This window comes from Bombina bombina, chromosome 11 (genome assembly GCF_027579735.1).
Source record: "Bombina bombina isolate aBomBom1 chromosome 11, aBomBom1.pri, whole genome shotgun sequence".
NCBI lineage: Eukaryota > Metazoa > Chordata > Amphibia > Anura > Bombinatoridae > Bombina > Bombina bombina.
Genome location: NC_069509.1, coordinates 196,702,386 through 196,729,044, shown reverse-complemented (window position 1 = coordinate 196,729,044; position 26,659 = coordinate 196,702,386). Strand labels below are relative to the sequence as shown.

The window sequence follows — 26,659 nt, the reverse complement described above, 5'->3', positions numbered from 1 at the left end:
TCTGACACACACACACACACACACATATCACACACACACACACATATTTCACACACACACACACACACACACATATATCACTCACACACACACACACACACACACATATATCACTCACACACACACACACACACACATATATCACACACACACACACACACACATATATCACACACACACACATATATCACACACTCTGACACACACACATATATCACACACACACACACACACACACACATATATCACACACTCTGACACACACACATATATCACACACACACACACACACACACACACACACACACACATATATCACACACACACACACACACACATATATCACACACACACACACACACACACACACACACACACACACACATATATCACACACACACATATATCACACACACACATATATCACACACACACACACACACATATATCACACACACACACACACACACACACATATATCACACACTCTGACACACACACATATATCACACACACACACACACACATATATCACACACTCTGACACACACACATATATCACACACACACACACACACACACACACACATATATCACACACACACACACACACACACACACACACACATATATCACACACACACACATATATCACACACACACACATATATCACACACACACATATATCACACACACACACACATATATCACACATGTATCACACACTCTGACACACACACACACATATATATCACACACTCTGACACACACACACACACACACACACACACACATATATCACACACACACACATATATCACACACACACATATATCACACACACACACACACACACACACATATATCACACATATATCACACACACACACACATGTATCACACACTCTGACACACACACACATATATATCGCACACACCTTTTTGAATCATCAGTAAAACGTAATTACATTTTTAACATTATTCAGAAAAAGAAAGAAAAAGTTTACAAAATATTGGTGAAATAAGTAATATGATGTTTAACAAGTGAGGATAAAAATACAGTGAGTATAAAAAATATAGTGATAGCATTTTATATAGCAGGAACATTTATCAAGATTTCAGGTGGGCACATTCACAAGCAGAGAACTTGTCTGCTTGCAATTGTGTGGCAAAGTGTAACGTTGTCCAGTGCCGCCTCCTTCTCTAAACAACCAAATGTGCGAGAGAAGGGCATGTCAATCACCCCTTCTATGGTGGTGAAATTTATGGTTGCTATCTTGCTCCAGCACTACAAAGCCTCAAAAGCTGCAAATGCGGCTTCATAAATGTCTAATAATATGCTTGAGAGAAAGAGAGAGGTCAAAAGCTGCATTCCAATGTGAAATAAAAGAATTTTTTGCAATATACTTTCATTAGCAACAATTCTTCTAGTAAAAGTTATTGCTGTTTATCTGTGGCATACTCACATATGCTATGAGGGCCCATGCACCAGTTTTCATATACCACACCTTAGAGAGTCAGTGTTGGCTTGTATGACACAAGACATCTTCACAGAAGTAATACCCTCCATCTTCTGCTTGATTACTGGTGCAGATACCCTTGCAGGATATTGCAAAAATGCTTATGTTTCAAATGTAAATGCACATATACACACTTCAATTTCAACCCTTCTATCCCTTTAACCATTTGAGTGCTAAGCACTTTCCCACCTTGGTGCTAAGCTGATTTGAGGTTTGTTTTTTTTAAAATATATATTTTTTTAACTTTTTTAATTTTATTTTTTTTCACATCCCCAAGACTTATACCGTTGGAAAGGTCAGGCGATTACCTTTCCAACAGTGGGTTTTGGGGGGGTCTGTAGCTGCTTAGATGCCTGAGATACAGGCTTCTAAGCAGCATGCCCCCTTTCCCTCTACTTGTCGTGATTTTTAACCCCTTAATGACCACATCACTTTTCCATTTTCTGTCCGTTTGGGACCAAGGCTATTTTTACATTTTTGTGGTGTTTGTGTTTAGCTGTAATTTTCCTCTTACTCATTTACTGTACCCACACATATTATATACCGTTTTTCTCGCCATTAAATGGACTTTCAAAATATACCATTATTTTCATCATATCTTATAATTTACTATAAAAAATATTATAAAATATGAGGAAAAAATGGAAAAAAACACACTTTTTCTAACTTTGACCCCCAAAATCTGTTACACATCTACAACCACCAAAAAACACCCATGCTAAATAGTTTCTAAATTTTGTCCTGAGTTTAGAAATACCCAATGTTTACATGTTCTTTGCTTTTTTTGCAAGTTATAGGGCCATAAATACAAGTAGCACTTTGCCATTTCCAAACCACTTTTTTTCAAAATTAGCGCTAGTTACATTGGGACACTAATATCTTTCAGGAATCTCTGAATATCCATTGACATGTATATATTTTTTTTTAGAAGACATCCCAAAGTATTGATCTAGGCCCATTTTGGTATATTTCATGCCACCATTTCACCGCCGAATGCGATCAAATAAAAAAATTATTTTACTTTTTCACAAATTTTTTCACAAACTTTAGGTTTCTCACTGAAATTATTTACAAACAACTCATGAAATTATGGAATAAATGGTTGTAAATGCTTCTCTGGGATCCCCTTTGTTCATAAATAGCAGACATATATGGATTTGGCTTTGCTTTTTGGTAATTAGAAGGCTGCTAAATGCCACTGCGCACCAACCGTGTATTATGCCCAGCAGTGAATGGGTTAATTAGGGAGCATGTAGGGAGCTTCTAGGGTTAATTTTAGCTCTAGTGTAGTGTAGTAGACAACCCCAAGTATTGATCTAGGCCCATTTTTGTATATTTCATGCCACCATTTCACCGCCAAAAGCAATCAAATAAAAAAAAATTGTTCACTTTTTCAAACTTTAGGTTTTTCACTAAAATTATTTACAAACAGCTTGTGCAATTATGGCACAAATGGTTTTAAATGCTTCTCTGGGATCCCCTTTGTTCATAAATAGCAGACATATATGGCTTTGGCGTTGCTTTTTGGTAATTATAAGGCCGCTAAATGCTGCTGCGCATCACATGTGTATTATGGCCAGCAGTGAAGGGGTTAATTAGGTAGTTTGTAGGGAGCTTGCAGGGTTAATTTTAGCTTTAGTGTAGAGATCAGACTCCCACCTGACACATCCCACCCCCTGATCCCTCCCAAACAGCACTCTTCCCTCCCCCACCCCACAATTGTCCCCGCCATCTTAAGTACTGGCAGAAAGTCTGCCAGTACTAAAATAAAAGGTTTTTTTAATTTGTTCTTTTTTTTTTTTTTTAGCATATTTACATATGCTGCTTTGTGGAATCCCCCCTTAGCCCCCAACCTCCCTGATCCACCCCCAAAACAGCTCTCTTACCCTCCCCCTCTGCATTATTGGGGGCCATCTTGGGTACTGGCAGCTGTCTGCCAGTACCCAGTTTCAAGAAAAAAACGTGTTTTTTTCTTTAAAAAATAGAAATTCTGTAGTGTAGCTTCACCCCCCCTCACAGACAAACCCCAACACCTTAAGTGATTGTTAAAAAAAAACTTTTATTCCCTTTTTTTTGCATTTTTTTTTAAACTTTTTTCTGTAGTGTAGCGGTTCCCACCCGCTCCCTCCCCGTGCACGCGCCCGCCCCCGCCCTTCCGTGCACGCGCGCGCGTCAGTGCGCGCGCCCGATCACCCACGCCCACGATCCCGCCCCTCCTGCACGTCGCCAAGGCCATCGATGGCCACCACCCGCCTCCCACCAGCCTCCCACCCACCAACGTGGTAAGCCAACAATCTCCGGTGCAGAGAGGGCCACAGAGTGGCTCTCTCTGCACCGGATGGCTTAAAAATGTTATTGCAGGATGCCTCGATATCGAGGCATCACTGCAATAACCGGAAAGCAGCTGGAAGTGAGCAGGATCGCTTCCAGCTGCTTTCCAAACCGAGGACGTGCAGGGTACGTCCTCAGGCATTAACTGCCTTTTTTTTGAGGACGTACCCTGCACGTCCTCGGTCATTAAGGGGTTAAATAAAGTTGCACTGTGACGTCATCACATCATTGCGCAATGTCACTGCGCAAAACGTGAAGCCCCAGCCATGCCTGTCACTATACAGGCCCGATCATCAGGGTAGGAGCGGGTGGGAGGCACCCAGATCCCCCTCAAGGTGGGAGAGTGCTAGCGACTGCTCTGAGCCGTCATTAGCACCTGAGACAATTTGAGACGGCTCAGAGCCATCGTTAGCACTCAAGGGGGTTAAGGGAAAGGGGGAAAAAATTAAATCCCCTTTACCATCATTTCCTAAATACCCTCCCCTTACTAGAATCACATTGTCTTCTTATACGTAAACATTTATGTAACATTTTTACTTTCACATGAGCAATAGTGGGCGTGGTCTATTAATGGCGTACTTTGCTTTTGTCCTACAGGCGAATAAGGTGGACTTGTTTAATTTTACTCAGCTGGTGCCGCTGGATCAGCGATGTCTGATTCAGGCTGCTGACCTCCTCATGGCTGATTTTAAGATGCTCAGTAGCCAAGATATTAAATGGGCCCTGCATGAACTGAAAGGACACTATGCAATCACACGGAAGGTGAGCAGTTGCGTTTTCCTTGTTTAGGCGCCATAAGGAATCTCCCCTCCATTTGCTCATTGAGTTCCATCACTCCTGTTCTTGTGTCATGGGGTCTGTTGCTGCTCCTGTTTTTTTTTGTTGTGGGGTCTGTTGCTGCTCCTGTTCTTTGTGTCGTGGGATCTGTTGCTGCTCCTGTTCTTTGTGTCGTGGGATCTGTTGCTGCTCCTGTTCTTGTGTCGTGGGATCTGTTGCTGCTCCTGTTCTTTGTGTCGTGGGATCTGTTGCTGCTCCTGTTTTTTGTGTCGTGGGATCTGTTGCTGCTCCTGTTCTTGTGTCGTGGGATCTGTTGCTGCTCTTGTTCTTGTGTCGTGGGGTCTGTTGCTGCTCTTGTTCTTGTGTCGTGGGGTCTGTTGCTGCTCTTGTTCTTGTGTCGTGGGGTCTGTTGCTGCTCTTGTTCTTGTGTCGTGGGGTCTGTTGCTGCTCCTGTTCTCGTGTCATGGGATCTGTTGCTGCTCCTGTTCTTGTGTCGTGGGGTCTGTTGCTGCTCCTGTTCTTGTGTCGTGGGGTCTGTTGCTGCTCCTGTTCTTGTGTCGTGGGGTCTGTTGCTGCTCCTGTTCTCGTGTCATGGGATCTGTTGCTGTTCCTGTTCTTGTGTCGTGGGGTCTGTTGCTGCTCCTGTTCTTGTGTCGTGGGGTCTGTTGCTGCTCCTGTTCTTGTGTCGTGGGGTCTGTTGCTGCTCCTGTTCTTGTGTCGTGGGGTCTGTTGCTGCTCCTGTTCTTGTGTCGTGGGGTCTGTTGCTGCTCTTGTTCTTGTGTCGTGGGGATCTGTTGCTGCTCCTGTTCTTGTGTCGTGGGGATCTGTTGCTGCTCCTGTTCTTTGTGTCGTGGGATCTGTTGCTGCTCCTGTTCTTGTGTCGTGGGATCTGTTGCTGCTCCTGTTCTTGTGTCGTGGGGTCTGTTGCTGCTCCTGGTTTTTTTTGTCGTGGGGTCTGTTGCTGCTCCTGTTCTTGTGTCGTGGGGTCTGTTGCTGCTCTTGTTCTTGTGTCGTGGGGTCTGTTGCTGCTCTTGTTCTTGTGTCGTGGGGTCTGTTGCTGCTCTTGTTCTTGTGTCGTGGGGTCTGTTGCTGCTCCTGTTCTCGTGTCATGGGATCTGTTGCTGCTCCTGTTCTTGTGTCGTGGGGTCTGTTGCTGCTCCTGTTCTTGTGTCGTGGGGTCTGTTGCTGCTCCTGTTCTTGTGTCGTGGGGTCTGTTGCTGCTCCTGTTCTTGTGTCGTGGGGTCTGTTGCTGCTCCTGTTCTTGTGTCGTGGGGTCTGTTGCTGCTCCTGTTCTTGTGTCGTGGGGTCTGTTGCTGCTCTTGTTCTTGTGTCGTGGGGATCTGTTGCTGCTCCTGTTCTTTGTGTCGTGGGATCTGTTGCTGCTCCTGTTCTTGTGTCGTGGGATCTGTTGCTGCTCCTGTTCTTGTGTCGTGGGGTCTGTTGCTGCTCTTGTTCTTGTGTCGTGGGGTCTGTTGCTGCTCTTGTTCTTGTGTCGTGGGGTCTGTTGCTGCTCTTGTTCTTGTGTCGTGGGATCTGTTGCTGCTCTTGTTCTTGTGTCGTGGGGTCTGTTGCTGCTCCTGTTCTTGTGTTGTGTGGGGTCTGATACTGCTTCTGTTCTTGTGTTGTGTGGGGTCTGTTACTGCTTCTGTTCTTGTGTTGTGGGGTCTGATACTGCTTCTGTTCTTGTGTTGTGTGGGGTCTGTTACTGCTTCTGTTCTTGTGTCGTGTGGGGTCTGATACTGCTTCTGTTATGTTGTGGGGTCTGATGCTGCTTCTGTTCTTGTGTTGTGTGGGGTCTGATACTGCTTCTGTTCTTGTGTTGTGTGGGGTCTGATACTGCGCCTGTTCTTGTGTCGTGGGGTCTGTTACTGCTTCTGTTCTTGTGTTGTGTGGGGTCTGATTCTGCTTCTGTTCTTGTGTCGTGTGGGGTCTGTTACTGCTTCTGTTCTTGTGTCGTGTGGGGTCTGATTCTGCTTCTGTTCTTGTGTTGTGTGGGGTCTGTTACTGCTTCTGTTCTTGTGTTGTGTGGGGTCTGATTCTGCTTCTGTTCTTGTGTCGTGTGGGGTCTGATACTGCTTCTGTTCTTGTGTCGTGTGGGGTCTGTTACTGCTTCTGTTCTTGTGTCGTGTGGGGTCTGTTACTGCTTCTGTTCTTGTGTCGTGTGGGGTCTGTTACTGCTTCTGTTCTTGTGTCGTGTGGGGTCTGTTACTGCTTCTGTTCTTGTGTCGTGTGGGGTCTGATACTGCTTCTGTTCTTGTGTTGTGTGGGGTCTGTTACTGCTTCTGTTCTTGTGTCGTGTGGGGTCTGATACTGCTCCTGTTCTTGTGTCGTGGGGTCTGTTGCTGCTTCTGTTCTTGTGTCGTATGGGGTCTGTTACTGCTTCTGTTCTTGTGTCGTGTGGGGTCTGTTACTGCTTCTGTTCTTGTGTTGTGTGGGGTCTGTTACTGCTTCTGTTCTTGTGTTGTGTGGGGTCTGATTCTGCTTCTGTTCTTGTGTCGTGTGGGGTCTGATACTGCTTCTGTTCTTGTGTCGTGTGGGGTCTGATTCTGCTTCTGTTCTTGTGTCGTGTGGGGTCTGATACTGCTTCTGTTCTTGTGTCGTGTGGGGTCTGATACTGCTTCTGTTCTTGTGTCGTGTGGGGTCTGTTACTGCTTCTGTTCTTGTGTCGTGTGGGGTCTGTTACTGCTTCTGTTCTTGTGTCGTGTGGGGTCTGTTACTGCTTCTGTTCTTGTGTCGTGTGGGGTCTGATACTGCTTCTGTTCTTGTGTTGTGTGGGGTCTGTTACTGCTTCTGTTCTTGTGTCGTGTGGGGTCTGATACTGCTCCTGTTCTTGTGTCGTGGGGTCTGTTGCTGCTTCTGTTCTTGTGTCGTATGGGGTCTGTTACTGCTTCTGTTCTTGTGTTGTGTGGGGTCTGTTACTGCTTCTGTTCTTGTGTCGTGTGGGGTCTGATACTGCTCCTGTTCTTGTGTCGTGGGGTCTGTTGCTGCTTCTGTTCTTGTGTCGTGTGGGGTCTGTTACTGCTTCTGTTCTTGTGTTGTGTGGGGTCTGTTACTGCTTCTGTTCTTGTGTTGTGTGGGGTCTGTTACTGCTTCTGTTCTTGTGTTGTGTGGGGTCTGATACTGCTTCTGTTCTTGTGTTGTGTGGGGTCTGTTACTGCTTCTGTTCTTGTGTCGTGTGGGGTCTGTTACTGCTTCTATTCTTGTGCCGGGGGCTCTGTTGCTGCTCCTGTTCTTGTGTTTTGGCTGTATGTTACTGCTCCTGTCCTTGTGCCGTGGGCTCTGTCGCTGCTCCTGTCCTTGTGCCGTGGGCTCTGTCGCTGCTCCTGTCCTTGTGCCGTGGGCTCTGTCGCTGCTCCTGTCCTTGTGCCGTGGGCTCTGTCGCTGCTCCTGTCCTTGTGCCGTGGGCTCTGTCGCTGCTCTTGTCCTTGTGCCGTGGGCTCTGTCGCTGCTCCTGTCCTTGTGCCGTGGGCTCTGTCGCTGCTCCTGTCCTTGTGCCGTGGGCTCTGTCGCTGCTCCTGTCCTTGTGCCGTGGGCTTTGTCGCTGCTCTTGTCCTTGTGCCGTGGGCTCTGTCGCTGCTCCTGTCCTTGTGCCGTGGGCTCTGTCGCTAACACTTACCCTGTGACAGGGGTCCTGTTGCTCTGTTTCTGCTAGGCCTCTGATCTTTCCCCTGTACCTAGGTGCCCACTCCTCCTTGCCACAATGACTTGGAGCCAACTGAGATTTTCTTTGCAGCTTGGGAACATTAAACTACCCCACGGGCCCTAGAGCCCCACTGTTTGTTTGCCACATTCTTTAAACCTCTGCACTTAATAACAACATGTAGTTTTGTTTAGCAGACAGACCTCTCGGCTGTATCGCAGATCACAGCAAAACTTCTGGATATTTGACCTCCATATACTTTTCACTCTATTTCACATCCTTCCTTTTATAAACTTGTTTGCATTTGCTGCACTCTTCGTCTGCAGTGTACATATGTATGAGTGGGGGCGCTGAGGGAAAAGAGATACATTACTTAGCGTGTGTAAATGACTGACATCTTGCTTTCGTCTAGGCCTTTTCAGATGCCATTAAGAAGTGGCAGGAGATGTCACCAGAAGCCAGTGGGAAGCGCAAGAGAAGAAAAGAGATGAACCAGTTCTCGTATATTGACTTCAAATTTGAGCAAGGTGGGGTCACCAGTAATAGGGTAGTGTTGTACCCGTACATTCATCGTAGCGCAGAGCTCCTGTGCGAGGGTCATACGTTAGACACGGCAAGCTCTACAGGGCTGGGTACTTAACTGTAGGCTACTAACCAGTCGCCGTCTTTATTTGCCACAAGCTGATTTAAATTGTCTTATTGTGTTTAAACACTTTTCTGCCAGATCCTCAGATTTCATTATATAACAATAGGCTACAGCTCTCTGTGGCACCCAGCATCGGAAAATAACTGGTTTTTAGGCTTTAGAAAGAGTAAGAAGGTGCCCAATACACTATGTAGATTCCATAATGTGCAGGTTACTTCTCAAAAAGAACATTCCTTCCTCTATACACACAAGTTTCAAGGCGTGTATGAGGTGTATTTCTTTCTAATGACACAGTGAGTCCATGGATTATCTTAATTACTGTTGGGAATATCACTCCTGACCAGCAGGAGGAGGCAAAGAGCACCACAGCAAAAGCTGTTAAATACCACTCCCCCTACCCACAGTCCCCAGTCATTTTCTTTGCTTGTATCAGTTGCAAGGAGGGGTAAAGTTAGGTGTCTGATTCTTCAATCAAGAGTGCTAGATTTCTTTCATGTAATTAGCAAGAGTCCATGAGCTAGTGACGTATGGGATATACATTCCTACCAGGAGGGGCAAAGTTTCCCAAACCTCAAAATGCCTATAAATACACCCCTCACCACACCCACAATTCAGTTTTACAAACTTTGCCTCCGATGGAGGTGGTGAAGTAAGTTTGTGCTAGATTCTACGTTGATATGCGCTCCGCAGCAAGTTGGAGCCCGGTTTTCCTCTCAGCGTGCAGTGAATGTCAGAGGGATGTGAGGAGAGTATTGCCTATTTGAATGCAGTGATCTCCTTCTAAGGGGTCTATTTCATAGGTTCTCTGTTATCGGTCGTAGAGATTCATCTCTTACCTCCCTTTTCAGATCGACGATATACTCTTATATATACCATTACCTCTGCTGATTCTCGTTTCAGTACTGGTTTGGCTATCTGCTATATGTAGATGAGTGTCCTGGGGTAAGTAAGTCTTATTTTCTGTGACACTCCTAGCTATGGTTGGGCACTTTGTTTATAAAGTTCTAAATATATGTATTCAAACATTTATTTGCCTTGACTCAGAATGTTCAACTTTCCTTATTTTCAGACAGTCAGTTTCATATTTGGGATAATGCATTTTAATTTAACATTTTTTACCTTAAAATGTGACTTTTTTCCCTGTGGGCTGTTAGGCTCGCGGGGGCTGAAAATGCTTCATTTTATTGCGTCATTCTTGGCGCGGACTTTTTTGGCGCAAAAATTCTATTTCCGTTTCCGGCGTCATACGTGTCGCCGGAAGTTGCGTCATTTTTTTTACGTTATTTTGCGCCAAAAATGTCGGCGTCCGGATGTGGCGTCATTTTTGGCGCCAAAAAGCATTTAGGCGCCAAATAATGTGGGCGTCTTATTTGGCGCGAAAAAATATGGGCGTCACTTTTGTCTCCACATTATTTAAGTCTCATTTTTTCTTGCTTCTGGTTGCTAGAAGCTTGTTCTTTGGCATTTTTTTCCCATTCCTGAAACTGTCATTTAAGGAATTTGATCAATTTTGCTTTATATATATGTTGTTTTTTCTCTTACATATTGCAAGATGTCTCACGTTGCATCTGAGTCAGAAGATACTACAGGAAAATCGCTGTCAAGTGCTGAATCTACCAAAGCTAAGTGTATCTGCTGTAAACTTTTGGTAGCTATTCCTCCAGCTGTTGTTTGTATTGATTGTCATGACAAACTTGTTAAAGCAGATAATATTTCCTTTAGTAAAGTACCATTGCCTGTTGCAGTTCCTTCAACATCTAAGGTGCAGAATGTTCCTGATAATATAAGAGATTTTGTTTCTGAAATCCATAAAGAAGGCTATGTCTGTTATTTCTCCTTCTAGTAAACGTAAAAAATCTTTTAAAACTTCTCTCCCTACAGATGAATTTTTAACTGAACATCATCATTCTGATTCTGATGATTCCTCTGGTTCAGAGGATTCTGTCTCAGAGGTTGATGCTGATAAATCTTCATATTTATTTAAAATGGAATTTATTCGTTCTTTACTTAAAGAAGTCCTAATTGCTTTAGAAATAGAGGATTCTGGTCCTCTTGATACTAAATCTAAACGTTTAAATAAGGTTTTTAAATCTCCTGTAGTTATTCCAGAAGTTTTTCCTGTCCCTGATGCTATTTCTGCAGTAATTTCCAAAGAATGGGATAATTTGGGTAATTCATTTACTCCTTCTAAACGTTTTAAGCAATTATATCCTGTGCCGTCTGACAGATTAGAATTTTGGGACAAGATCCCTAAAGTTGATGGGGCTATTTCTACCCTTGCTAAACGTACTACTATTCCTACGTCAGATGGTACTTCGTTTAAGGATCCTCTAGATAGGAAAATTGAGTCCTTTCTAAGAAAAGCTTATCTGTGTTCAGGTAATCTTCTTAGACCTGCTATATCTTTGGCTGATGTTGCTGCAGCTTCAACTTTTTGGTTGGAAACTTTAGCGCAACAAGTAACACATCGTGATTCTCATGATATTATTATTCTTCTTCAACATGCTAATAATTTTATCTGTGATGCCATTTTTTGATATTATCAGAGTTGATGTCAGGTTTATGTCTCTAGCTATTTTAGCTAGAAGAGCTTTATGGCTTAAAACTTGGAATGCTGATATGGCTTCTAAATCAACTTTACTTTCCATTTCTTTCCAGGGTAACAAATTATTTGGTTCTCAGTTGGATTCCATTATTTCAACTGTTACTGGTGGGAAAGGAACTTTTCTCTTGTTAAGTGTATCCAGTCCACGGATCATCCATTACTTATGGGATATTAACTCCTCCCCAACAGGAAGTGCAAGAGGATTCACCCAGCAGAGCTGCTATATAGCTCCTCCCCTAACTGCCATTACCAGTCATTCTCTTGCACCCAACGAATAGATAGGATGTGTGAGAGGACTGTGGTGATTATACTTAGTTTCATACCTTCAATCAAAAGTTTGTTATTTTATAATAGCACCGGAGTATGTTATTCCTTCTCTGGTAGAATTTGAAGAAGAATCTACCTGAGTTTTTCTATGATTTTAGCCGGAGTAGTTAAGATCATATTGCTGTTTCTCGGCCATCTGAGGAGAGGTAAACTTCAGATCAGGGGACAGCGGGCAGATTAATCTGCAAAGAGGTATGTAGCAGCTTATTATTTTCTGACAATGGAATTGATGAGAAAATTCTGCCATACCGATATAATGTAAACTCAGCCTTAAATGCAGTAGCAGCAACTGGTATCAGGCTGTCATGTATGTATATTTTACACTTCAGTATTCTGGGGAATGGCACTTCACTGGAATTATACTGTATGCATAAAACTTTAGCCTAATTTGCAGGGACTAGCAACAGGCTTTTTAATAACACTCAATTTATTAATGTTAAACGTTTTTTGCTGGCATGTAAAATCGTTTAATTTTCTGAGGTACTGGGTGAAAAAATGTTTTGGGCACTATTTTTTTCCACTTGGCAGTCGTTTTATTTAATTTATGACAGTTTACTGATCTCTCTCACTGTTATGTGTGAGGGGGAGGGACCTTTTTTGGTGCTTTTGCTACGCATCAAAAAATTCAGTCAGAAGTTTATTGTCTTCCCTGCATGATCCGGTTCATCTCTACAGAACTCAGGGGTCTTCAAAACTTGTTTTGAGGGAGGTAATCACTCACAGCAGAGCTGTGAGATTGTAGTTGACTGTGATAAAAAAAACCAGTTTATTTCTGTATTTTTTTTTTTTTTCTGCTATCAGGTTTAGTTATCCTTTGCTAATGGGAGCAATCCTTTGCTAAAATTGTGTTTTTTTTACAAAGATTTGATGCTATAACTTTTCAGTTTATTAATTTTCAACTGTCATAACTTTTTCTGTGCTTCTTATAGGCACAGTACGTTTTCATATTATAGTAAATTACTTGAAAAGTATTTCCAAGTTGCTAGTTTATTTGCTAGTGTGTTAAACATGTCTGATTCAGAGGAAGATATCTGTGCTATATGTGCTAAAGCCAAAGTGGAGCCCAATAGAAATTTATGTACTAACTGTATTGATGCTACTTTAAATAAAAGTCAATCTGTACAAATTTGAACATATTTCACCAAACAACGAGGGGAGAGTTATGCCGACTAACTCGCCTCACGTGTCAGTACCTGCATCTCCCGCTCGGGAGGTGCGTGATATTGTAGCGCCGAGTACATCTGGGCGGCCATTACAAATCACATTACAGGATATGGCTACTGTTATGACTGAAGTTTTGGCTAAATTACCAGAACTAAGAGGTAAGCGTGATCACTCTGGGGTGAGAACAGAGTGCGCTGATAATATTAGGGCCATGTCAGACACTGCGTCACAATTTGCAGAACATGAGGACGGAGAGCTTCATTCTGCGGGTGACGGTTCTGATCCAAACAAACTGGATTCAGATATTTCAAATTTTAAATTTAAGCTGGAAAACCTCCGTGTATTACTAGGGGAGGTGTTAGCGGCTCTGAATGATTGTAACACAGTTGCAATACCAGAGAAAATGTGTAGGTTGGATAAATATTTTGCGGTACCGGCGAGTACTGACGTTTTTCCTATACCTAAGAGACTTACTGAAATTGTTACTAAGGAGTGGGATAGACCCGGTGTGCCGTTCTCACCCCCTCCGATATTTAGAAAGATGTTTCCAATAGACGCCACCACACGGGACTTATGGCAAACGGTACCTAAGGTGGAGGGAGCAGTTTCTACTTTAGCTAAGCGTACCACTATCCCGGTGGAGGATAGCTGTGCCTTTTCAGATCCAATGGATAAAAAGTTAGAGGGTTACCTTAAGAAAATGTTTGTTCAACAAGGTTTTATATTGCAACCTCTTGCATGCATTGCGCCTGTCACGGCTGCAGCAGCATTTTGGTTTGAGTCTCTGGAAGAGACACTTGAATCAGCTCCATTAGATGAGATTACACACAAGCTTAAAGCCCTTAAGTTAGCTAACTCATTTATTTCAGATGCCGTAGTACATTTAACTAAACTTACGGCTAAGAATTCCGGATTCGCCATTCAGGCACGCAGAGCACTGTGGCTAAAATCCTGGTCAGCTGACGTTACTTCTAAATTGCTTAATATACCTTTCAAAGGGCAGACCTTATTCGGGCCCGGGTTGAAAGAAATTATCGCTGACATTACAGGAGGTAAAGGCCATGCCCTGCCTCAAGACAGAGCCAAACCTAAGGCTAGACAGTCTAATTTTCGTTCCTTTCGTAATTTCAAAGCAGGAGCAGCATCAACTTCCTCTGCACCAAAACAGGAAGGAGCTGTTGCTCGCTACAGACAAGGCTGGAGACCTAACCAGTCCTGGAACAAGGGCAAGCAGGCCAGGAAACCTGCTGCTGCCCCTAAGACAGCATGAATCGAGGGCCCCCGATCCGGGAACGGATCTAGTGGGGGGCAGACTTTCTCTCTTCGCCCAGGCTTGGGCAAGAGATGTCCAGGATCCCTGGGCGTTAGAGATCATATCTCAGGGATACCTTCTAGACTTCAAATTCTCTCCCCCAAGAGGGAGATTTCATCTGTCAAGGTTGTCAACAAACCAAATAAAGAAAGAGGCGTTTCTACGCTGCGTACAAGATCTTTTATTAATGGGAGTGATCCATCCGGTTCCGCGGTCGGAACAAGGACAAGGGTTTTACTCAAATCTGTTTGTGGTTCCCAAAAAAGAGGGAACTTTCAGGCCAATCTTGGATTTAAAGATCCTAAACAAATTCCTAAGAGTTCCATCGTTCAAAATGGAAACTATTCGGACAATTTTACCCATGATCCAAAAGGGTCAGTACATGACCACAGTGGATTTAAAGGATGCTTACCTTCACATACCGATTCACAAAGATCATTACCGGTATCTAAGGTTTGCCTTTCTAGACAGGCATTACCAGTTTGTAGCTCTTCCATTCGGATTGGCTACGGCTCCGAGAATCTTCACAAAGGTTCTGTGTGCTCTTCTGGCGGTACTAAGACCGCGAGGAATTGCGGTAGCTCCGTACCTAGACGACATTCTGATACAAGCTTCAAGCTTTCAAACTGCCAAGTCTCATACAGAGTTAGTACTGGCATTTCTAAGGTCGCATGGATGGAAGGTGAACGAAAAGAAGAGTTCTCTCTTTCCACTCACAAGAGTTCCCTTCTTGGGGACTCTTATAGATTCTGTAGAAATGAAGATTTACCTGACAGAAGACAGGTTAACAAAGCTTCAAAATGCATGCCGTGTCCTTCATTCCATTCAACACCCGTCAGTAGCTCAATGCATGGAGGTGATCGGCTTAATGGTAGCAGCAATGGACATAGTACCCTTTGCACGTCTACATCTCAGACCGCTGCAATTGTGCATGCTAAGTCAGTGGAATGGGGATTACTCAGACTTGTCCCCTACTCTGAATCTGGATCAAGAGACCAGAAATTCTCTTCTATGGTGGCTTTCTCGGCCACATCTGTCCAGGGGGATGCCAGTCAGCAGGCCGGACTGGACAATTGTAACAACAGACGCCAGCCTACTAGGTTGGGGCGCTGTCTGGAATTCTCTGAAGGCTCAGGGACAATGGAATCAGGAGGAGAGTCTCCTACCAATAAACATTCTGGAATTGAGAGCAGTTCTCAATGCCCTTCTGGCTTGGCCCCAGTTAACAACTCGGGGGTTCATCAGGTTTCAGTCGGACAACATCACGACTGTAGCTTACATCAACCATCAGGGAGGGACAAGAAGCTCCCTAGCAATGATGGAAGTATCAAAGATAATTCGCTGGGCAGAGTCTCATTCTTGCCACCTGTCAGCAATCCACATCCCGGGAGTGGAGAACTGGGAGGCGGATTTCTTAAGTCGTCAGACTTTTCATCCGGGGGAGTGGGAACTTCATCCGGAGGTCTTTGCCCAAATACTTCGACGTTGGGGCAAACCAGAGATAGATCTCATGGCGTCTCGACAGAACGCCAAGCTTCCTCGTTACGGGTCCAGATCCAGGGATCCGGGAGCGGTTCTGATAGATGCTTTGACAGCACCTTGGACCTTCGGGATGGCTTATGCGTTTCCACCCTTCCCGATGCTTCCTCGATTGATTGCCAGAATCAAACAGGAGAGAGCATCAGTGATTCTAATAGCGCCTGTATGGCCACGCAGGACTTGGTATGCAGATCTAGTGGACATGTCATCCTGTCCACCTTGGTCGCTACCTCTGAAACAGGACCTTCTGATCCAGGGTCCCTTCAAACATCAAAATCTAATTTCTCTGAAGCTGACTGCTTGGAAATTGAACGCTTGATTTTATCAAAACGTGGTTTTTCTGAGTCAGTTATTGATACCTTAATACAGGCTAGGAAGCCTGTTACCAGAAAGATTTACCATAAGATATGGCGCAAATACTTATATTGGTGCGAATCCAAGAGTTACTCATGGAGTAAGGTTAGGATTCCGAGGATATTGTCTTTTCTACAAGAAGGTTTAGAAAAGGGTTTATCCGCTAGTTCCTTAAAGGGACAGATTTCAGCTCTGTCCATTCTTTTACACAAACGTCTGTCAGAAGTTCCGGACGTTCAAGCTTTTTGTCAGGCTTTAGCTAGGATCAAGCCTGTGTTTAAAACTGTTGCTCCACCATGGAGTTTGAACTTAGTTCTTAATGTTTTACAGGGGGTTCCGTTTGAACCCCTTCATTCCATTGATATCAAGTTGTTATCTTGGAAAGTTCTGTTTTTAATGGCGATTTCCTCGGCTCGAAGAGTCTCTGAGTTATCTGCCTTACATTGTGATTCTCCTTATCTGATTTTTCATTCAGACAAGGTAGTTCTGCGTACTAAACCTGGGTTCCTACCTAAGGTGGTCACTAACAGGAATATCAATCAAGAGATTGTGGTTCCATCTTTGTGTCCTAATCCTTCTTCGAAAAAGGAACGTCTGCTACACAATCTAGATGTAGTCCGTGCCCTGAAATTTTATCTACAGGCAACTAAGGATTTTCGACAAACGTCTTCCCTGTTTGTCGTTTATTCTGGTCAGAGGAGAGGTCAAAAAGCTTCGGCTACCTCTCTCTCCTTTTGGCTTCGTAGCATAATACGGTTAGCCTATGAGACTGCTGGACAGCAGCCTCCTGAAAGAATTACAGCACATTCTACTAGAGCTGTGGCTTCCACTTGGGCCTTTAAGAATGAGGCTTCTGTTGAACAGATTTGCAAGGCTGCAACTTGGTCTTCTCTTCATACTTTTTCCAAATTTTACAAATTTGACACTTTTGCTTCTTCGGAGGCTGTTTTTGGGAGAAAGTTTCTTCAGGCAGTGGTTCCTTCCGTATAAAGAGCCTGCCTGTCCCTCCCGTCATCCGTGTACTTTAGCTTTGGTATTGGTATCCCATAAGTAATGGATGATCCGTGGACTGGATACACTTAACAAGAGAAAACATAATTTATGCTTACCTGATAAATTTATTTCTCTTGTAGTGTATCCAGTCCACGGCCCGCCCTGTCACTTTAAGGCAGGTAATTTTTCCATTAAACTACAGTCACCACTGTACCCTATGGTTTTCCTTTCTCTGCATGTTTTCGGTCGAATGACTGGTAATGGCAGTTAGGGGAGGAGCTATATAGCAGCTCTGCTGGGTGAATCCTCTTGCACTTCCTGTTGGGGAGGAGTTAATATCCCATAAGTAATGGATGATCCGTGGACTGGATACACTACAAGAGAAATAAATTTATCAGGTAAGCATAAATTATGTTTTTTACCACAGGATAAAAAATCTAAAGGTAAAAACAGGGCTAATAATCGTTTTCGTTCCTTTCGTTTCAACAAAGAACAAAAGCCTGATCCTTCATCCTCAGGAGCAGTTTCAGTTTGGAGACCATCTCCAGTCTGGAATAAATCCAAGCCAGCTAGAAAGGCAAAGCCTGCTTCTAAGTCCACATGAAGGTGCGGCCCTCATTCCAGCTCAGCTGGTAGGGGGCAGGTTACGTTTTTTCAAGAAAATTTGGATCAATTCTGTTCACAATCTTTGGATTCAGAGCATTGTTTCAGAAGGGTACAGAATTGGTTTCAAGTTGAGACCTCCTGCAAAGAGATTTTTTCTTTCCCGTGTCCCAGTAAATCCAGTAAAAGCTCAAGCATTTCTGAAATGTGTTTCAGATCTAGAGTTGACTGGAGTAATTATGCCAGTTCCAGTTCCGGAACAGGGGATGGGGTTTTATTCAAATCTCTTCATTGTACCAAAGAAGGAGAATTCTTTCAGACCAGTTCTGGATCTAAAAATATTGAATCGTTATGTAAGGATACCAACGTTCAAGATGGTAACTGTAAGGACTATCTTACCTTTTGTTCAGCAAGGGAATTATATGTCCACAATAGATTTACAGGATGCATATCTGCATATTCCGATTCATCCAGTTCATTATCAGTTCCTGAGATTCTCGTTTCTGGACAAGCATTACCAGTTTGTGGCTCTGCCGTTTGGCCTAGCTACAGCTCCAAGAATTTTTACAAAGGTTCTCGGTGCCCTGCTGTCTGTAATCAGAGAACAGGGTATTGTGGTATTTCCTTATTTGGACGATATCTTGGTACTTGCTCAGTCTTTACATTTAGCAGAATCTCATACGAATCGACTTGTGTTGTTTCTTCAAGATCATGGTTGGAGGATCAATTTACCAAAAAGTTCTTTGATTCCTCAGACAAGGGTAATCTTTCTGGGTTTCCAGATGGATTCAGTGTCCATGACTCTGTCTTTAACAGACAAGAGACGTCTAAAGTTGATTACAGCTTGTCGAAACCTTCAGTCACAATCATTCCCTTCGGTAGCCTTATGCATGGAAATTCTAGGTCTTATGACTGCTGCATCGGACGCGATCCCCTTTGCTCGTTTTCACATGCGACCTCTTCAGCTCTGTATGCTGAAGCAATGGTGCAAGGATTACACGAAGATATCTCAATTAATATCTTTAAAACCGATTGTTCGACACTCTCTAACATGGTGGACAGATCACCATCGTTTAATTCAGGGGGCTTCTTTTGTGCTTCCGACCTGGACTGTAATTTCAACAGATGCAAGTCTCACAGGTTGGGGAGCTGTGTGGGGATCTCTGACGGCACAAGGAGTTTGGGAATCTCAGGAGGTGAGATTACCGATCAATATTTTGGAACTCCGTGCAATTTTCAGAGCTCTTCAGTTTTGGCCTCTTCTGAAGAGAGAATCGTTCATTTGTTTTCAGACAGTCAATGTCACAACTGTGGCATACATCAATCATCAAGGAGGGACTCACAGTCCTCTGGCTATGAAAGAAGTATCTCGAATTTTGGTTTGGGCGGAATCCAGCTCCTGTCTAATCTCTGCGGTTCATATCCCAGGTGTAGACAATTGGGAAGCGGATTATCTCAGTCGCCAAACGTTGCATCCGGGCGAATGGTCTCTTCACCCAGAGGTATTTCTTCAGATTGTTCAAATGTGGGAACTTCCAGAAATAGATCTGATGGCGTCCCATCTAAACAAGAAACTTCCCAGGTATCTGTCCAGATCCCGGGATCCTCAGGCGGAGGCAGTGGATGCATTATCACTTCCTTGGAAGTATCATCCTGCCTATATCTTTCCGCCTCTAGTTCTTCTTCCAAGGGTAATCTCCAAGATTCTGAAGGAATGCTCGTTTGTTCTGCTGGTAGCTCCAGCATGGCCACACAGGTTTTGGTATGCGGATCTTGTCCGGATGGCCTCTTGCCAACCGTGGACTCTTCCGTTAAGACCAGACCTTCTGTTACAAGGTCCTTTTTTCCATCAGGATCTGAAATCCTTAAATTTAAAGGTATGGAGATTGAACGCTTGATTCTTGGTCAAAGAGGTTTCTCTGACTCTGTGATTAATACTATGTTACAGGCTCGTAAATCTGTATCTCGAGAGATATATTATAGAGTCTGGAAGACTTATATTTCTTGGTGTCTTTCTCATCATTTTTCCTGGCATTCTTTAGAATACCGAGAATTTTACAGTTCCTTCAGGATGGTTTAGATAAGGGTTTGTCCGCAAGTTCTTTGAAAGGACAAATCTCTGCTCTTTCTGTTCTTTTTCACAGAAAGATTGCTAATCTTCCTGATATTCATTGTTTTGTACAAGCTTTGGTTCGTATAAAGCCTGTCATTAAGTCAATTTCTCCTCCTTGGAGTTTGAATTTGGTTCTGGGAGCTCTTCAAGCTCCTCCGTTTGAACCTATGCATTCATTGGACATTAAATTACTTTCTTGGAAAGTTTTGTTCCTTTTGGCCATCTCTTCTGCCAGAAGAGTTTCTGAATTATCTGCTCTTTCTTGTGAGTCTCCTTTTCTGATTTTTCATCAGGATAAGGCGGTGTTGCGAACTTCTTTTGAATTTTTACCTAAAGTTGTGAATTCCAACAACATTAGTAGAGAAATTGTGGTTCCTTCATTATGTCCTAATCCTAAGAATTCTAAGGAGAAATCGTTGCATTCTTTGGATGTTGTTAGAGCTTTGAAATATTATGTTGAAGCTACGAAATCTTTTCGTAAGACTTCTAGTCTATTTGTTATCTTTTCCGGTTCTAGAAAAGGCCAGAAAGCTTCTGCCATTTCTTTGGCATCTTGGTTGAAATCTTTAATTCATCTTGCCTATGTTGAGTCGGGTAAAACTCCGCCTCAGAGAATTACAGCTCATTCTACTAGGTCGGTTTCTACTTCCTGGGCGTTTAGGAATGAAGCTTCGGTTGACCAGATCTGCAAAGCAGCAACTTGGTCCTCTTTGCATACTTTTACTAAATTCTATCATTTTGATGTATTTTCTTCTTCTGAAGCAGTTTTTGGTAGAAAAGTACTTCAGGCAGCGGTTTCAGTTTGAATCTTCTGCTTATGTTTTTCGTTAAACTTTATTTTGGGTGTGGATTATTTTCAGCAGGAATTGGCTGTCTTTATTTTATCCCTCCCTCTCTAGTGACTCTTGTGTGGAAAGATCCACATCTTGGGTAGTCATTATCCCATACGTCACTAGCTCATGGACTCTTGCTAATTACATGAAAGAAAACATAATTTATGTAAGAACTTACCTGATAAATTCATTTCTTTCATATTAGCAAGAGTCCATGAGGCCCGCCCTTTTTTGTGGTGGTTATGATTTTGTATAAAGCACAATTATTCCAATTCCTTATTTTATATGCTTTCGCACTTTTTTATCACCCCACTTCTTGGCTATTCGTTAAACTGAATTGTGGGTGTGGTGAGGGGTGTATTTATAGGCATTTTGAGGTTTGGGAAACTTTGCCCCTCCTGGTAGGAATGTATATCCCATACGTCACTAGCTCATGGACTCTTGCTAATATGAAAGAAATGAATTTATCAGGTAAGTTCTTACTTAAATTATGTTTTGTTTAATCTTGTTATGTTTTGTATTGTATCACAAATCTTTGTCATTGTATACCCCTATCATTGTACCTAGCGCTACGGAATTTGGCGGCGCTATACAAATAAATGATGATGATAATAATAATAATTTTTTAAGCAGAGCAAGTTTGCTCTGGTTTTATTTAGGGTTTAGCCGTAGTCCATGTCAGTCTCTTCAGTAGAGCAAGTGGTGGCTTTTAAGCATTTGGGAACTTGTGGGGTATAATCCCCACTGGGCCTCCCAAGTAATTTCATGCTGCCCTTGGTTGAAAGTTTGAGTAAGTTTACTCAGCCTTTTCTTTTTTCCACAGGTCCATGTGAGGTAGGAAGCCCCTCTCATACCAAGTGAGTTGTCCTGCTGCCAGACAGATTTTTGAGGTAAGTGCCTATTTCTTTCCCTGTTTTGATATAGGAGAATTTGGCACTTTGACAGTTAATTCTGTCTAAATATACAATCAGCCTTCTAGGTTAACGGTTTATTATATGGCAGTTTTGCAGGCACTGGGGATGTTTGGCTCAGTTTATTATGTTTTCGCTTCGGTGTACATGTTTTTTTGTTTGTGTATTAATGGCTAGCGGGAGGTGTGTTAGGCCACGCCCACAATAGGCGGGCTTATCTGAGATAGCAAGGACGTTTTTGGTGCCCTTTTAGCTGTTTCCTGTTGTTCCTGGATGTTGCAGCTCTGTTGCATAGCTCCTCAGAGGTGGTTCAGCGTTCTCTCCGGTGCGGCTGTGTGGTGGTCCGGATCATTTTCTGACTTTGTTTCCGGCAGCAAGGAGGTCAGGTAGGCACCTTAGCAGAGCTTGCTGAGGTGTGGAGGTTGCCTGTTGTTTTTTTGTGGGGCTGTTGCTCTGTTTATATTTAAGTTTCTGTCTGAATTTCAGGGACTATAACGTTTGTGTCTCTCTTTTCATTCATTTTGTGAGAAATTTTGCTGCAAGATTTATTGTGTAGTTTATTTAAGGATTTTCTAGTAAAAAAAAAAAAAAGTCTGTTTAAAATTTAAAGGGACAGTAACGTTTTTTGTTTCATTAAAATTCTTATTTGAACTTAGAATTTTTTATTGATTAAGGTTTTTTCCTTTGCAATAAGATGGACCAAGAGGCCCTATGTTTAAATACTAATGTTGAGCCTGCTATCCCTTTTTGTTCCTCTTGTATTGAGAGAACATTACATTACAAGGATAGACTTTTTGATTCTGAGCCTTCATTGTCTAGGTGGATGTTGTTCAGGAGTCTCCTGTTCAGGCTAATCCGCAGATTTCTCCTCATACGTCCCAATCTTCTGCAGTGCCCTGTGTTTCGTCTCAGGTTGTTTTTTTTCTTTGCAGCATATGGCTACCCATATATCCTCCGCAGTATCTGAGGCATTGTCTGCTTTTCCTATGTTACAGGGGAAGCGCAAGAGGAAGTATACGGTTTCTGATTCTGTTGCAATTGTGTCTAGTGTTTCTTCTCATAAGTCTGAGGAGGAAAATACTTCAGTAGCATCTGAGGGTGAGATCTCGGATTCTGATAGTGTAAATACTTCTTCTGAACCTGAGGTTGTTTCCTTTAGGTTTAAGCTGGAGCACCTCCGTTTGTTACTTAAGGAGGTTTTGGCTACCTTGGATGACTCTGAGGCGTCAGTCATGGTTATTCCTAAGAAATCTTAATAAGTTTTTTTGATGTCCCTTCCTCTGTGGAAGTTTTTCCTATACCAGATCGTGTTTCAGATATTATTGGACGAGAATGGGAGAATCCTGGGATTCCTTTTTCCCCTTCTCCAATTTCTTTCATGTAATTGGCAAGAGTCCATGAGCTAGTGACGTATGGGATATACAATCCTACCAGGAGGGGCAAAGTTTCCCAAACCTCAAAATGCCTATAAATACATCCCTCACCACACCCACAATTCAGTTTTTAAAACTTTGCCTCCTATGGAGGTGGTGAAGTAAGTTTGTGCTAAGATTTCTACGTTGATATGCGCTTCTCAGCATTTTGAAGCCCGATTCCTCTAAGTACAGTGAATGTCAGAGGGATGTGAAGGGAGTATCTAGTAACCTATTGAATGCAATGGTTTTCCTCACGGGAGATCTATTTCATAGGTTCTCTGTTATTGGTCATAGAGATTCATCTCCTACCTCCCTTTTCAGATCGACGATATACTCTCATATTCCATTACCTCTACTGATAACCGTTTCAGTACTGGTTTGGCTATCTGCTATATGTGGATGGGTGTCTTTTGGTAAGTATGTTTTCATTACTTAAGACACTCTCAGCTATGGTTTGGCACTTTATGTATTTATATAAAGTTCTATATATATGTATTGTACTTATATTTGCCATGATTCAGGTTTCAGTATATTTTCTTTTGCAGACTGTCAGTTTCATCATTGGGAAATGCATTTTTTAGGAAAACTTATTTCTTACCTGGGGTATAGTCTTTTTTCAAATTGACTGTCATTTTAAATTTGCGGGCAGAATTAGGCTAGCGAGGGTGCAAAATGCCAAACTATATTGCGTCATTTTTGGCGCGAAGTTACGTTCGATGATGCAAATTCGTCATTTCCGGCGTCTTTGTTGACGCAGAGTCCTTTCACAAGGTTGCATCTTCATTGATGCGAGTGTGTCATTTCTGGATGTTGTTAACAACAACAAAAAAATTCTCTGTTCGTTTGTGCGTCATACTTGGCACCAAATATTTTCATTATTTTAAACCCCATTCCTTTGTGCCTCTTTCCTTTTTTCTCAATCAGAGGGCTATGCTGTTTGCATTTTTTTCCCCATTCCTGAAACTGCAATATAAGGAAATTGATAATTTTGCTTTATATGATGTTTTTTCTCTTATATTTGCAAGATGTCTTAATCTGATCCTGTTTCAGAAGTCACTGTTGGATTCCTGCTGACTGATATCAGTTCTACCAAAGCTAAGTACATTTGTTGTAATTTTGTAGAGATTATATCTCCAGCTGTGGTTTGTAATAAGTTGTCTTGATAAACTTTTACATGCAGAGAATGTGTCCATCAGTAATAGTACATTACTACTTGTTGTTCTTTTAACATCTAATGTACAAAACATACCTGTGAATTTATAACAATTTATTACTGTTTCTATTCAGAAGGCTTTGTCTGCCATCCCGCCTTCTAATAAATGCAAAGGTCTTTTAAAACTTCTCATAGAGTTGATGAAATTTCAAATGAATGACAGCATACTGAATTATCCTCCTCTGATGAGGATCTATCTGATTCAGAAGATCCTTCCTCAGATATTGACACTGACAAATCTACTTATTTATTTAAAATGGAGTACATTTGTTGACCTTTGTTGAAGGTGTGTTGATTATTGGATATTGAGGATACTAGTCCTTTTGATATTAAAACTAGTAAACGTCCTTTGCCAGCAGTTAGATCTCTCTACTCTTTCTAAACGTACTACTATTCCTATGGAAAATAGTATTTATTTTAAGATCCTTTAGATAGGAAACTTGTATCTTATCTAAGGAACGTTTATTTTTCTCCAACATTGGTGTGTCCGGTCCACGGCGTCATCCATTACTTGTGGGAAATATTCTCCCCCACAGGGAAAGGCAAGGAGAGCACACAGCAAGAGCTGTCCATATAGCTCCCCCTCTGGCTCCGCCCCCCAGTCATTCTCCTTGCCGCTCTGAACAAGTAGCATCTCCACGGGGATGGTGAGGAGTTTGTGGTGTTAGTTGTAGTTTTTATTCTTCTATCAAGAGTTTGTTATTTTAAAATAGTGCTGGCTTGTACTATTTACTCTACAACAGAAAAGTGATGAAGATTTCTGTTTGAGGGCTATGATTTTAGCACAAGTAACTAAAATCCATTTCTGTTACCACGCAGGACTGTTGAAACCAGAGAACTTCAGTTGGGGGTAACAGTTTGCAGACTTATCTGCTTCAGGTATGACTAGTCTCCTTCTAACAACACAGGCTAATGCTAGATGACAGTCATTTTTCCCCTCAGGGAAAACGGTAAGCCATTTTTCTTTCACCTCAGCAAAAAAGATAACAGGCTTCCCCTTTTTGATTTTTATGCTGGTAGACACTGTCAGGGGCCAAATTGATTGTTTTTTATTACAATATGATGGCAATTGAAATGTTTTATAAGCTCATATACACTTGGGAACGTTTTTTATTGACCTGGCTTTGTTTTAGACACCTAAATCTAGTCAGGAAGGCCCCTTCACTCTAGTGTACTGAGGGAGGAGGCCTCATTTTGGCACTTCAGTTAATTTCAAGGCAGTGCATGCAGTTCCATGTGAGAGGGTCCTGTGGCTCAGAAAGTGACTCCAGAAGGCTTATTTCTGTGGATGATTGACCCCTAAAAAAGGTAAAAGCTGCAGCAATGCTGTAAGCAGGGATTGTGGTGTATAAAAACGGTTAAATCCAACAATTAGCTCCGGTTTGCTTGTTTTAAGAGCTAGAGTCTCCATATTTGCTGTGCAATACTTTCTAAGCATTAAGACACTGGGGTCCAAATTTCAGAAAAATCGGATATTGCCTTCATAGTTTTTTGAACATTCAGAAATAAAGTGTGTCATTTTATTATTTAAAGAGACAGTAACGTTTTTGTTTAAAATCGTTTTTATTGCATTGTTTGCCTGCCTAAATCTGTTTAACATGTCTGTGCCATCAGATAACCTATGTTCTGTCTGTGTAGAGACAAATGTGGTTCCCCCTTCGAGTGTTTGTGATAATTGTGCCATAGCGTCCAAACAAAATGAGGACAGCTCTGTTACATTTCATAATGTTGCCCAAGATGATTTATCTAATGAAGGTAGTGGGGATAGTTCTACATCCTCTCCTTCTGTGTCTACACCAGCTTTGCCCGCGCAGACGACACCTAGCGCGCCAGTGCTTATTTCTATGCAACAATTAACAGCAGTAGTGGATAATTCTATAGCAAATCTTTTATCCAAACTGCCAGCATTTCAGAGAAAGCGTGATTGTTCAGCTTTAAATACAGATAAAAGGGATGAACAATCAGACGCTGACGATGCTTTATCTATTTTACCCTCACATCAATCGGAATTGGCTGTAAGGGAAGGGCTGTCTGAGGGTGAAATTTCAGACTCAGAAAAAATTTCTCAACAGGCAGAACCTGATATAGTAGCATTTAAGTTTAAGCTAGAACATCTCCGCGCTTTGCTAAAGGATGTATTAGCTACTCTGGATGACTGTGATTCTATGGTAGTACCAGAGAAGTTGTGCAAATTGGACAAATTTTTAGAGGTCCCAGTGCACAACAACGCTTTTCCAATACCCAAAAGGGTAGCGAACATAGAAGAAAAGGAGTGGGAGAAGCCAGGTGTACCCTTTGCCCCACCTCCTATATTTAAGAAAATGTTTCCCATAGTAGACCCTAGAAGGGACGCATGGCAGAC

General features: G+C 42.5%; 1 protein-coding gene across 1 annotated transcript in view; it reads left to right on the top strand.

Moving 5' to 3' along the window:
• The window catches only part of RNF216 (ring finger protein 216), a gene marked incomplete in the record, with an annotated part of 472,645 nt that overhangs the window by 101,141 nt on the left and 344,845 nt on the right, over positions 1 to 26,659 (top strand). The window contains 2 exon segments of the mRNA XM_053694600.1: positions 4,450 to 4,614; positions 8,682 to 8,796. Coding sequence (XP_053550575.1) covers positions 4,450 to 4,614; positions 8,682 to 8,796 — 280 coding nt within the window.